Here is a 14,547-nt window from a genome sequence, read left to right on the forward strand (position 1 = left end):
GCTCGTTTCATGCAACATAAAATAATTGTGAGTTTTTTTTAAAACGAAGGCAAAAGATTTGTCTCATCCATTAACTAAGGAGTTTAGAGTTGCTTTTACAATGAAAAGCGAAAAGAAAGATCACAATGCCGCTACTCTCCCGGCATGATTTGACCCAAGTGCTTTGCACCCGCACTTACCCAAAGGTTGGGCTCGCTCTATATGTTTGAAGGCAAGATGGACGGAAGCGTTAGACTTGTGACAAAACACCCCTGCATTTCTCTCACACCATATGGTCCAGCATGTTAGCATAGTGGGGGAGGCAATCGCCTTCCGGTTCGGCATATTGGCGGCTGACATGTTGAGCCACCAGTCCTTGATGGAGTGCATCGTGGTCCAGGATGAGATGCTGAGGTAGTCGAGCTTGAACCATCCCTTGACCATAAATATCCCACTAATTGCATTGTTGCCCTGATTACCATGAGTCACAAGGTTCTTAATTGCCATGATTGAAAAAACACAAGCTGCTCTTCATGATTCTGGCTAGTATGAGATTTCGCGTGGAGACTGCTACAGACCGGCATTCACAGCATGCCAGCATAGATGAGATACTAACAAGATGAAAACCTAAGATAAATGAAACAGATGGCACCGAACTAACCTAGGATTCTGAAGAAAAAAATTACAATTTATTCATCAAGTAGGCAGGCTCCGTACCATCTACAACATCCGGAGCATTAGCAGATTCAGCTAATTTACTGAACCCACTCCCACGGTTCAGAAATATCTCCAGACTTGTGGACTGTGCGGTACCTTCTTTACTATATCACCCATATTTTTGATTGTCGTTCCAATGATCAAGTGGGAATAAGAAAGGCAGAAAGGCTTCACATTGTTCCAGGCCATCTACTAAGTGTGATAAATCTCTAGTGTCCCTTTGTACAGTACTATGTTGAACGTGCGTGTTTGGTTGGGGAGGAAGGCGAGGCCAGCTAGTTTGCTAACTTTTCGAGACGTGCGTGTGTGCATGTTCCTTTGTACAGTACTACGTTGAACTTCTTTGTAGGCAATGGAACATGGCCCGGCGGAGAGAAGGGATTGAGCAGAGAAGTAATCCTGCGGTCTCTGCCCAGGCAAAGTATCGTGCCAGAAACTGTGTTATGGAAAAAAATACAAAAATATTTTGACCAGAGTGGGATTTGAACCCACGCCCTTTCGGACCAGAGCCTTAATCTGGCGCCTTAGACCAACTCGGCCATCTGATCATTCGTGCTGTATTTTTATTTTCGCACTATTAAAAGGCTAGCCAGCCGGGGCGGCGCCTTGCAAAAGGAACAGTGCACCGCAGAGACACACGAGACTTTTGGTGAATTGGTGCACCGGTGTGTTTGTCTTTTGAGAGCGAGCCAGAGAGAGCACCGGTGTTTGGGCACCCTTGAATCAACACCGTCTGCCGGTGCAACCACTGAAAAAGGGCGCGTGTGATTGGTACGCAGTTGCTATTCATCTGAACAATGAGGGCTAGGTTAGAGCATCTACAACCGGACGCCTCAAAGCCGTCTCAAACGGTTACGAAATTTTGACCCAAACAAGGAAAATGTTTAAGATCAACCGGCTGATAACAGCGCGGCATAAACCTCCTTCAACGTCTGCCACGCGTCCCTGTAGGACCCGCGCACCGCTTCTCCATCCTCAGCGTTATCCCCACGCGAGCTCAGCCACACAAAGAAAATCCAACTGATTCGTTGACCCCAGCTCCCCCCGCTCTTGTGAGATCTAGCTAGCTCGTTTTCCTCCCTCCGACCAATGCTCTCCTCCGTCGCCCGCCCCATATTTTTCACCGGTGAAATCGAAGCAGCAGCCGAGCGCGGAGTCGTGTGTGGGAGGCGCCGCTGTTGGCCTCTTTTCTTGAAGGAGATGTTGCAGACGCGATGCTGCCGTCGTGGAGATGAGGCAAACTCACCGGCGCTGGATGGCCAGCCGGAGACGTTGCAGACGCAATGCTGCCGGAAGGGCTCGTCGCCGACAGCCTGGGGGGAGGGGGCGTTGCTCGTGTGCTACAATGGGCGGCTAGGAGATGACGCCCGCTGCAAGCCCGCCCGTTGACGCTGGTGCAAGGGGATCACCGGCATTGCAATGGGGGTCGCGCGGTGGCGCTGCAATGGAGCGCTCGCTGGCGTCTCCCGGTGCTGCGATGCACCGCTCGCTGGCGGCCCGGAGCTGCGATGGAGCCTCGTAGCACTCGCCGGCGGCCCGGAGTTGCCATGAAACTCGGTGCTGCAAAAGAGCTTCGTCGACGGATTCGGGTGCTGCGATGCAGCACTCGCGGGCGGCCCCGGAGCTGTGATGTAGCGCTCGGTGTTGCAATGGAGCGTCGCCGGAGTTGTTGGAGCTCCGTCGCGGCTGCAATGGAGCTACGGTGCTACATCAGAGTTCTTTTCGCGCCGCGGTTCAACACCGCCGTCCGAGGCTTGCCGTCGGTCTGCAACTGACCACCTATCGCATCATCACCGTCATGGGGCGTTGAGCTCTGCCGGTACTGCATCGGACCACCGGAGCTCCGTCGGTGCGCATCGAGACGTCGACGCTCAGCTGGTGCTGTAAGGGTGCGGTGCTGAAGGCTGGTCGGCGAGCTGCAGCAGCCGATGAAGCAGAGGAGGCTAGCCGGAGTTGCAATGAAGCATCGGCGGGGCCGTCGGAGTTGAAGTGAAGCGCGCATGGTTGCAATGAATCGCCGCCGGAGCTGCAATGAAGCATCGCCGGAGTTGCAACGGAGCGCGCCGGAGATTCAATGAAGCGTCTCAGGGGCGTTGAAGCTTTGCCGGTGCTGCAATGGAGCACCGCTGGTCGCCGTCGATGCTACCATGGCAGCTGCCACAACGGAGGACTTCAGAGAGAAGGGGTTGTCAAACTGAACGGGTTCAGAGGAGAGAACACACGAGCTGGTTGAGAGAAGACACGAGCTGGTTGGTGAGATCGAACGGTCACATGCGCCAGATCATGCGACTACCTAGGCGGATGATTTTCTAAAAAATCATCCGGCTTATTTGTAGCAGCCCCCCCCCTAAACAAGCTCCTTAAACAAGCCTCGGAATGCTCGGATTGATTGGCATCCCTCATATCTAGCTTAAATATGGGGCGGACAAACCAACTCACTGCAAATTGCACCAAATATATCAAATTGTTCCTCCTCCTTCTGCCACCCTCTAACTTTTCCCGCGCCCGAGCCCTTGCCGTCCGCCACCCTTGCTCCCCATCCTCACCACCGGTCCCGATCCATCACCATAGATGTCGTCCAGCCCATCCCTGACCGCCGCGGTGGAGACGCAATCCGCCTCCCGCCGCCCTCCAACCTTTCCCGCGCCCGAGCCCTCACCGTCCGCCACCCTTACTTCCCATCCTCAGCATCGGTCCCGATCCACCGTCGTAGATGTCATCCAGTCCATACCCGACCGCCGCGCCGGAGACGCAACCCACCTCGTCCGTCGGCGTCCCTTCCTTTGGCTCCGTTGGCGCCGAGCTTCATCGCAGAAGAATCAAACCAGGAGTTTTTTGCGTGGCATGTGGTAGAGAGGAAACCATATACCACCGTTTTTGGGCGTGTCCACACTCCGTCCACTTCTGGAAGATTCTGCGCGAGGAGAAGGGCGTTTCTGTGGCACTTCCACCGGTTCCGTTGGACAATCATGGTGAGTTATCTCGCTGGCTCTTTGAATGGTTCGCTAATGCTGACGGGTGTGACGCCCGGATATTTAAGCTACAGTAAACCTCTGCTAATGATGCCACGTCACCTCGATTACTGTTGCTAATCTCGCGTTAGTTCGAAACCGGTTCGAATTCAAGATCAAAAACCAAGTCAAACGGTAAAAGTTTTCGAACGTTAAAACTAAAATGTTCTATGAGTGGCCCATAATCCATAATAAATATTGGTGAAGAAAACACACTTTTATAAAATATTTAGATGCTCTAAAATAAGTGGAGCAGCAGCAAAAACAATTAATTAATTGCCCTTTATAATTAATAAAACATTAAACTATTTTAATTGGGTGCCACAATTATTGAGGCAGTACTATATTTATAAATGCAAATTTAGGTACTAGTGGTAAGTTTTATAAAACTAAATTCAAAAGGTAACTAAAATAAAAACAGTTAAGAAAAGAATAACTAAAAAGTAAAGACAAAACAAAACGAAAAGATTGGGGGAAAAGAAACCCCTCCCCGTATCCCCCTGAGCCTAGCCCACCGGGGGCAAAACCACCCCACCAAGCCCAGTCCACACCACACTTGCCCCCCTCATCTCCAGCTACAGAAGCGGGGATGGGCGTGGCGCTCATCCGCCGGCGCCATTGCCAGCGATGCACACACGTCGGCCATCCACACCCCACCCTGCCTACCAGACCTACCCCCCCAACCCTAGCCGCGCCGTTTCCCTCCTTCCCCGCGCCGTCGCTTGCCTCCCCGCGCACGCCCGACCAACCCCGCGCTGCGTCATCGTCGGACGCGTGCTCCGGCACCTCCCCGTGCCACGAGAGGGAATCCAGAAATTCCGCAGCGCCTCCTCATCATCGTCCACACCTCCGGAGTGAGCCGCAGAGCCCTCCTCCGCCGGATCGCCTCGTCCCACATCGCCGGAATCCTCCACGGCCGCCGCCTCGTCTCGCTGCTCCGGCGCCTCCCAGACACCTCCCCGAGCTCACCTTTGCACAACTACAGGGCCCGGTGAGGACCCCTCGTCCGATTCCCCTTCCCCCCTCTTTGTATCCCTTCTGACCTCCCCGCGCTTCATCGGTCGTCCCGCCCCTGCTCCCATGGCTGCGCGCCGCCTGCGCCCTGCCTTGCCGTGGCTGCACCCCACGCTCACGGCCCGTCGCTCCACCCGCCATGCTCCGCTCGTCGCGCTTCGGCCTCCCGCTGGCCAAGCCCTCCTGCACCCGATGCACCCGCTCGCTGCCGTGCCGGGCCCGACCTGCTCGACCTGCTGTTTCGCTGCCGCTGCCGCGCCTGAAGCTCCTCCCGTGCTCCCGCGCTAGCTTCCGGCCGCCCGTGCAACCCGCTTCCCGGCCGCCCGCGCGGCCTGCTGGCCCTCGCCGCCGGCGCCCCACCGGGTTCGGTCGCTCGCCGCGCCTGGGCTATGCGCGCGCCCGCGTGCACAGCGCCTAACGGTCGGCCCTGTCTCAATGACAGGTGGGCCCTGGCCGGATTAGTTTAGTACCTAATATAATTACCTAACCCACTAAACCCCCCACTAACTACCGGGCCACCCCCCTGTTAACTAATAATTAACCCATGCAAGATAAGTAACCCAATGACAAGTGGCCCCCTGTCTAGTTTGACCCAGTCAAATTGCTAACTAGGCTTGACTCAGCCAATGACACATGGGTCCCTCACGACTTGTTGACCAGTCAACGTTCCTAGTTGACTGCTGACTTGGCAGTCAACTGGGCCCCACCAGTCAGCCATACACGCACAACTCTGGGTACACTCTGTGTACCTATAGCCTTTAACTATTTAATATTTTTGATTTAATAATAATCCAGTAATTTCAGAAAAACTTTTAAAACTTTGAAAAATCATAGAAAATAAACCGTAGCTCGGATGGAAAAGCTTTGTACATGAAAGTTGCTCAGAACGACGAGATGAATCCGGATACGTAGCCCGTTCGTCCGCCACACATCCCTAGCATAGCAAACACGCAACTTCCCCCCTCCGGTTCATCTGTCCGAAAACGCGAAACACCGGGAATACTTTCCCGGATGTTTCCCCCTTCGCCGGTACCACCTCCTACCGCGTTAGGGCACACCTAGCCCTGCGCATTGACATGTCTTCCATCGTCATGCTTATGTTTGCATTATATTTATTGTTTCTTCCCCCTCTTCTCTCGTTAGACACCGAGACCGACGCCGCTGCTACCCAATACGACTACGGTGTTGACGACCCCTCCTTCTTGCCAAAGCAACCAGGCAAGCCCCCCCTTGATCACCAGATATCGCCTATTCTTCTCTATACTGCTTGCATTAGAGTAGTGTAGCATGTTACTGCTTTCCGTTAATCCTATCCTGATGCATAGCCTGTCATTGTTGCTACAGTTGTTACCCTTACCTGCTATCCTACTGCTTAGTATAGGATGCTAGTGTTCCATCAGTGGCCCTACACTCTTGTCCGTCTGCCATGCTATACTACTGGGCCGTGATCACTTCGGGAGGTGATCACGGGTATATACTATATACTTTATATACATGGCACATGTGGTGACTAAAGTCGGGTCGGCTCGTTGAGTACCCGCAAGTGCTTCTGATGAGGGGGCTGATAGGTGGCTCCATCCCGGTAGAGGTGGGCTTGGGTTCCTGACGGCCCCCGACTGTTACTTTGTGGCGGAGCGACAGGGCAGGTTGAGACCACCTAGGAGAGAGGTGGGCCTGGCCCTGGTCGGCGTTCGCGGATACTTAACACGCTTAACGAGATCTTGGTATTTGATCTGAGTCTAGCCATTAGGTCTATACGCACTAACCAACTACGCGGGAACAGTTATGGGCACTCGACGTCGTGGTATCAGCCGAAGCTCTTCTTGATGTCAGCGACGGAGCGGCGCGCGCCGGATTGGACTGGAACGCCTGCTAGGCTAGGTCTGCTTCCGGCCGCGTACGCAACGTGCGGGTGTGCAATGGGCGATGGGCCCAGACCCCTGCGCGCATAGGATTTAGACCGGCGTGTTGACCTCTCTGTTGAGCCTAGGTGGGGCTGCGACGTGTTGATCTTCCGTGGCCGGGCATGACCCAGAAAAGTGTGTCCGGCCAAATGGGATCGAGTGTGTTGGGTTATGTGGTGCACCCCTGTAGGGAAGTTTATCTATTCGAATAGCCGTGTCCCTCGGTAAAAGGACGACCCGGAGTTGTACCTTGACCTTATGACAACTAGAACCGGATACTTAATAAAACACACCCTTCCAAGTGCCAGATATAATCCGGTGATCGCTCTCTAATAGGGCGACGAGGAGGGGATCGTCGGGTAGGTTTATGCTATGCGATGCTACTTGGTGAACTTACCATCTACTCTCTCCTACATGCTGCAAGATGGAGGTGGCCAGAACCGTAGTCTTCGACAGGATTAGCTATCCCCCTCTTATTCTGGCATTCTGCAATTCAGTCCACTGATATGGCCCTTTACACATATACCCATGGATATGTAGTGTAGCTCCTTGCTTGCGAGTACTTTGGATGAGTACTCACGGTTATTTTTCTCCCTCTTTTCCCCCTTTCCCTTCTACCTGGTTGTCGCAACCAGATGCCGGAGCCCAGGAGCCAGACGCCACCGACGACGACGACTCCTACTACACTGGAGGTGCCTACTACTACGTGCAGGCCGCTGACGACGACCAGGAGTAGTTTAGGAGGATCCCAGGCAGGAGGCCTGCGCCTCTTTCGATCTGTATCCCAGTTTGTGCTAGCCTTCTTAAGGCAAACTTGTTTAACTTATGTCTGTACTCAGATATTGTTGCTTCCGCTGACTCGTCCATGGTCGAGCACTTGTATTCGAGCCCTCGAGGCCCCTGGCTTGTATTATGATGCTTGTATGACTTATTTATGTTGTAGAGTTGTGTTGTGATATCTTCCCGTGAGTCCCTAATCTTGATCGTACATATTTGTGTGCATGATTAGTGTACGATTGAATCGGGGACGTCACAAGTTGGTATCAGAGCCAACTGCCTGTAGGAATCCCCCTTTCACACTCCTTAGCCGAAGTCAAGTCTAGACATTGCAAAAACTTTTACTAACATGGCTGTGTGTCTTACGGGCCCACGTCGCCATTGGGTGGTACTAGGATTTTTTACTCCTCGATCCTTACTCTGGGACTCTGATCTCTCTTCTATTCGGGTTAAAATGAATTTTGCTGAATCTAACATTAGGATCTCGTTATCACTTTCACCCGGAGAGCACCTTATTACCGATGATCATCTGCTGCACCAGAAGACCCTGAAGATACTCTCCGTTGTTAACCCGAGAACTTGTGTTCATCGCGTTTGCAATTCCCCTTCGACCGTCAACCCTTATGGATAACTACATGCAGTTGTCATTCTTACATTCATTCCCAGTCGATCTTGTTATTACAAGATACCCCGAAATTCTCTCTGTTGTTCCGAGGATCCTTTGAGCTTACTGCCTTGCTGTTCCTTGTCACCTGAATACCCCTACGGATAATTCTCGCACCTACCGAGTATCGACTCATCCCCAGTTGATTCATGTATTTCACAATAGTCTTCAAAATACTATTCGATCTTCCGGAAATCCTCAGGAGCCTGTTGCTCTTGAAATTCTTGTTTGCTTGCATTATGGTTAATCCCATAAGTCTCGTAATCTGATTGGCATCTCTTGTCATTATCATTTTGAGTCTGTTGATTCAATTTGTTACGGATGCTCGCAATCCTCAATCAGATCCTAGAATTCATCCTTCCGGCTCAGACGTCATTTTAAACGTGAGCTGGATCTCGACCAATCAAATTGCCATCGATTGTACCCCTAAGCCTACTCAACTTATCCATCCTTGATCAGAGCGTTGCTTCTGATCCCCTGATTTGGAAATCATAATTCTTTTGCATTTGAACTTTGAATTAGTCAGTTGTTTCTATAATCAGATCTCCTTGCATTCTTCTTCCTCTCGTTGAGTACCGATGCTCACATCAGATCCCTTGTGGACCATCGGTTCCTTTGTTGGATTTTATCCGGCAGTGTCCTTCATATTGAATATCCTTGTGAGCCTTTCCATGGGTATATAATGCCTTTGGTGAATTATATCATCTGCTTTTGAACAATGCTCTACTTTCGAGCTTGTAATATTTACTCCGAAGTTTGTGGTATATGTTCCTAAGATGCCCTGATGGGTTGAACTTACGCCTTCGCTAATCCGTGTGAACCCGAAAGATTACACGGGTCATACTTATCTGGATGCTGATGGGGATGAGCGGGAGGCAATGATACATGCCACTTATGGCCTCTGGCTCGCGAGGAACTCAGCAAGAGATGGGAAGAGGATTGACCAACCACATGAAATCATGGAGTCGGTATGCTCTCACATGGCAGAATGGAGCAGCGTGCATCAACCAAAGCCGAGGCAAGAAAGGACGGATCAGCCACAAAAATGGGAAGCACCTGAAGATGGATGGGTTAAGATCAATTCTGATGGTGCGGTTAATAAAGGAGGGAGTAAGGCTGGTGGTGGAGCGGTGCTTCGGGACCATAATGGGGCATTTCTGGCCGGAGTGTGCCATCATTTTCCACACATTGTGGAGCCTGAAGCAGCGGAGATTTTGGCTTGCAAAAGAGCTTTGCAGGTAGCTGAGGAGATCAATGTACAGAATGTCCATTTGGAGTTGGACTGTTTGCCGGTGGTGCAAATGATTAACCAAAAGGGCATCAATTATTCGCGAGCTGGACCATGGATTCAGGAAATCAAACAGATGCTGGCGTTGAAGAATGACTACAAAGTGACGTGGGTGAAACGCACCGGTAATGTTGCCACGCATAAATTAGCAAAAGTAGGGGTAGGTGATGAATTGTGTAAGGTTTGGTTGGGGGTTCCCCCAGACTGCATTTTGAATGTAATTTCGGATGACATTCCGAGCTACACTTAATTAAATAAAAGCGGCAACCTTTCCCAAAAAAAATCTTCCTGGCCGACCGGGCGCGCGCGCACGTACCTCGGTTCGCGGCTTCTGGGCCAGTGTGTGTGGCGCCATGTCGGCCGCACGAGGGCTCGAAGGACCCCCACGGTGCCGAACTTTTTTTTGGCGGGGAACTGCCGAACTCATGTACCATGTTGGATTCAAACTGCAACCGTTTCTCGGCTCGTGACGACGATCGGCTGCAGCAGCTATCTTTAATTAAGGCTCGCAGTCTTGTCTCAAAGAGAAAAGAAAAAAGTTAAGGCTCGCAGTCAGCGTGCTACGCGACCGGATAATTGAAGTGCAAATCAGCAAAAGAAACAGCAGCCGCCAATTCGCACGAAATCACGCGAGTACTCGGCCTGCATGCTCGGAATTTCAGAAGCTCGGCACCCTAGCAATGTTCTTTTCTTGTCTACTAGAACCACAAAACTACCGGATGAAAGAAAGGCGCCCGCTCTTTTTCGTTTAATTAGTTTTCTCGACGGCAGAAAAGGCGCCCTTTCTGTCGAGAAACGGGGAATGACAAAGCCGCTTTGAGGCCGTCAGCCGGGCCGGTCAAAGGCAGCAGTGATCCACGGAGGAGCATCAGCGCGCGCCCGCCCGCGGGGCGTCCCGCATGATGGACGCGTGCGTGGCGGACGGACTTTCCCCCGGGGTTTTAGCCGACCCGATTCAAAGGCAGGGACCGGACACCAAGCAGATTTTTTAACAACGGCGGAATCATCATGGGCATCATCAGCAGGCGGCAGCGCACGGGGCCGCAGACCGCGCGCGTCACTGTCCTCCCCCGCTCCGTGCGCGCGTCCGTCCGTCCACCCCCCGCCCCGTGCCGTCGCTGCCACAGCCCGGGCGCCGGATACGGGTCGCCGGCCAGCCGGCCACGTCCCCCTACGCCGAACCGGCTGGCCGCGTGCGCGCTGCCGCCCCTGACCCCGACGGCGAGTCGGCTGCCGATACAGCGAACCCAACGGGTCAGAGATGGGCAACTTGGCAGCGACGACTTGCGCTCGTTCGGGTTTATCTGGAGAGTTTATTCGATCGATTTGAGTCTTTTTCCGCGAGGATAATAATACCAATCAAATAAATTGAAGTCTTATTAGTGTTGTAGGAGTAGTAGGAACATGCATGTGGCGTTCGATCGGTCGCACCCGTCGGAGGCGGGAGTACGTTTCGACGGGCGTTTATGTGACCAGCTAGTAACCATCCGAACTAAGCTAATTAATGGAGATGGCTTCGTACTTGGATATGCCGGTCAACTTTCCCGGATTTCCCAGCCAAGTAAGATAAGGCGGCTTGCTTAACTTAGGATTGAGCCACACTCAACCAAGCCGCCGTCCGTCCCCCCTCCAGTCGCTTCCAGGAAACGCCGAGCCGATGCCACAACCACACGGACCGGACTCATTCCTTCGTTCACCCGGTCGGATTCGAATTGAATTCGATCGCCCGCTCGCTTGTGTGCTCCCGAGACGCATATCGGACGGGGAAAGGGACGGGGGTAGGGCGCGGGGGGCAACAAACCGCTATACCGAACGAACCTCCCGTGATGTGGTCCACCCGTTGTGATGGATGGATGGATTCCGGGGCGGGGCACCTTGGCTTTGCCTGCTGCCCGCTCCAGCTCCGTTGCTTGCTTCAAGCATATCGATCGACGTATCCACGTCAAGCTATCTACACGGCCGGGACCCCGGGAGAGGCGTGTCACACGCGCTGCCGGCATACGGCCCACGTTTCCTGGCCCTGGCGGTTGGGTCCGTTCAAATGTGTCCCCCGATCCGGCGGTGTGTCCTGCAGCAACCCAGACCAGGGTTCGAGCAAAAAATCAGGATCCAACCATGGTGAACACTAGAACTGCTAGTACTATAGTAGTAATATAATAATGACAGGATTCTAAAAAAAAGTAATATAATAACAGGATCGTGTCACTTCAGTGGGGGCAGTGTGTCAGTCAGTGAGTGGCTGGCTCTGCTTTTTTACTTATTTTAACTGGCGGCACGTACGGGGCCGCGTGTGCGTCGACGGGTCGATTCCAGGGGTTTACCGACGTGGTGTGTGGTTGCATCGTTGGTGCAACCGTGCAGCGGCGCGCGGGCCGGGACACGGGCGACGCCATCGCGGGAGATTGGTCGACGGGGATGGCCGTGGCGGGGAGGTCCGTCCAACGAACAAACCCACCCAGCCCCCCGGTCATGGACTCATGGCTGCTCAGCTCGCGTCAACATTTTTGAAAACCGTCGCCATCCTCGCTTTCCCTCCTCCACAGTTGGCCCGTTCGCTCACCTTCTCCTCCAAACCCCTGCGCCAAGCCCCCACACCCGTTTTGTTCTCCTCCTCCCTCTCCCTCTTATCCTCTCCGCCCCCGTATAAGTAGCAGGGCGCACTCCATTACGTTAATCCCATTCTTACATCCATCTCCAGCGCGAGCCAGAGCACGCTGGTTTGAATATATACTGACTCTCTCCGCGCACGCACGCCCTGCCTAGAAGCTTGCGAGGACGAGGAGCAGATACCGAGGAGAGAAAGAGAGGGAGGTCGGCCGCTGTCGTTTGCACCAGGCCGAAGCGATTCTTGCTCGAGGGGTGGTTACATGGCGGTGACGGCGACCACGGCCGCGGCGGCGGCCGCCATGCTGGCGGCGGTGATGGCCATCTTCCTCTCCTTCGTGCTCTGCTTCTACATATTCCTCTGCGCCAAGAGGTCCCGCGGAGGGGCGCCGCCGCCGCCGGGGAGCGGCGTGATGGCGCACCTGCGCTTCTTGTTCTGCGGCGGGGACGGGAGGGCCGGAGCGGGGGACGGCGTCGCCCCCTGGTTCTACGACGGGGGCCTGGACGACGCGTCCATGGCGTCGCTGCCCCGCCGGGAGGTGGCCAAGGGGGAGGCCATGGACTGCGCGGTCTGCATCACGGAGCTCGCCGCCGGGGAGACGGCGCGCGTGCTGCCCCGCTGCGGCCACGGCTTCCACGTGGACTGCGTCGACATGTGGCTCAAGTCGCACTCCACCTGCCCGCTCTGCCGCTGCCCGGCCGTCGACGCGCCGCCGCTGCCGCCCGCGCCCGTCCAGGCGCCCGAGGCCGACCAGGAGTCGCCCAACTTCCCCACCAACGTGCTCTTCTTCGGCTCCCAGGACGACGTCAGCACCGGCCGCGCGCAGCCGCAGCAGCAGCCTCCCGCCGCAACGACGCCTCAGTCAGCGCCTACTCCGTCGCAAGCGCAAGCGCCGGCCGCCGGGGCGTGCGGGCTGCGGCGGCTACTCGGGTGTGGCGGCGCGTCGCCGCCCCCGGCGCCTCAGGAGGAGGACGCGACCAGGGACATAGAGATGGGGCTCGCCGGCGGTGGCGAGAGCAGCGCGTCGTCGCGGCAGACGAAGCCGCCGCAGCCGTCGTCGTCGTGACGCCTGGGCTGGCACGGTGGACTTTTCCTCCTCCAACCTTTTGTGATGTGCCGTCTTCCTTGCGTGGCGTCATCGCAAGTTTTCCCAGCGTCTCCCGGTTACTCTTACTCGGTCTCGGAGTAAAAACTGTACAGATTTTTATAGATGTGTGTGATGTACATGTGGATAGAATGATCATGTTCCGGCATGACACCACAAAGAGAAGAAAACAAGTTTGCCTCCATACATTTCGTCGTTCCTTCTCGTTCTTTCTGCACGCCATTGTTTTCAATTTTGCAACTTGCAAGCGGTCAATTCAGCTGCAGCAGCGACAGCAACCCACTATACCGTTATTCAGTTATACTTCCATTCTCTGTCGACCTGCAACTGCCAGCCTGCAACTGTAAGCATTGCTGACAGTAGTAGTAGTAGTATATTCACCCTGCCAAACTTGTTGTCCGGCTCTTGTTTTTCTCTGGCCGCCCGTTGCGAATGTCAAAATTGTGCCAAAATTGTCATGTCACTCCCCCTCAGAATGCGGCATCTGTCAAAGCGCCAGGGACCTCGCTCGCTACGCACGCACGTACGCGCCAAAACTGGAGATTTGACAGGCGATAAGCTGAGAAGAACATGTATGACTGCACATTGTTCTCCAACTCCGCAAGTACGCCGCATTATCAACCACCAGTCCACCATCACCACAGCCAACTGATGCACTAATCAACCACTATTCCCGAAAGAAACAACAAAAAATCAGGATTTCTCTTGCATAATTGTTTCATCAGCGCTTTTCGAAAGGAAGAAAAAGAAACTGTTCCGTTAACCCATTTTGGTTGCCTCATATAGTTAGTTGGTCTAAAAGAAGTGGGTTGACTTGTAAGATGGTTGAGTTCTGCCTTTTCTTTTGGTTTTTTAAGGAGAAATGATAGTTGAGTTAGCAGCAAGCATGGTGACGCCGGGTGGTTGGCCAAACAAGCAACAAGGACAGCAGAAATCAACCCAACAATTTGGAGAATAGCTGAGCTAATCGCTCGCTCGCTCGCTCGCAAATTAGTTATAATTTTCCCTTTCCAACAAAGAAAAGTGAGTACTATATATGGGAGGGAGGCCCCATGACCGTGGCGCAGGAAGAAAATTCCGGTTTGCTTCCGCGAGCCACCACTGCCACCAACGGATAGGTATCTCGCGTACGTGTCCTTCTCAGGCCTCGCCGTCGAACATACAGGACGAATGCGAATACATCAGCATCGATCACACGCACACGCACAATAAAAAATCTTGGGTTCTTTTCATATTTGCTTGGCTCGCTCGTCGTCTATCCATGGCTTCTTCTTTAGCAGATAATATGTGATGCTCTGCTCTCGTTGATAATGGAATCGCTGCAACAAAACTGATGATGTTTCGTTCATAATAATTGGAGCCCTTGCTTACCAACTCTGTGAGCAGCTTGCTCGGCGAGCCCGGACCCTTCCAAAGGGAGATCTTTCTAGACGGTTCACGGCCGAGCCTATCTGCAAAACACATCCGTTTCTTCATCAATGCA

The 14,547-nt window shown here is 53.7% G+C and overlaps 1 protein-coding gene and 1 non-coding gene across 2 annotated transcripts; one reads left to right on the forward strand and one right to left on the reverse strand.

Annotated features, from left to right (window-relative positions):
- Positions 1-1,163: 1,163 nt before the first annotated feature.
- On the reverse strand, positions 1,164-1,244 carry TRNAL-AAG (transfer RNA leucine (anticodon AAG)). The gene has a single exon. It is a non-coding gene; the product is annotated as a tRNA-Leu (tRNA).
- Positions 1,245-11,952: 10,708 nt separating this feature from the next.
- Positions 11,953-13,250, forward strand: LOC123052075 (E3 ubiquitin-protein ligase EL5). The gene has a single exon (XM_044475155.1). The coding sequence runs from the start codon at positions 12,222-12,224 to the stop codon at positions 13,023-13,025; it is 804 nt and encodes a 267-aa protein (XP_044331090.1). The 5' UTR covers positions 11,953-12,221; the 3' UTR covers positions 13,026-13,250.
- The last annotated feature ends 1,297 nt before the right edge of the window (positions 13,251-14,547 follow it).

This window comes from Triticum aestivum, chromosome 2D (assembly GCF_018294505.1).
Source record: "Triticum aestivum cultivar Chinese Spring chromosome 2D, IWGSC CS RefSeq v2.1, whole genome shotgun sequence".
Lineage (NCBI taxonomy): Eukaryota > Viridiplantae > Streptophyta > Magnoliopsida > Poales > Poaceae > Triticum > Triticum aestivum.

Coding starts and splice junctions, on each gene's coding strand:
- LOC123052075 (XM_044475155.1), top strand. CDS start 12,222: ATGGCGGTGACGGCGACCACGGCCGCGGCGGCGGCCGCCATGCTGGCG.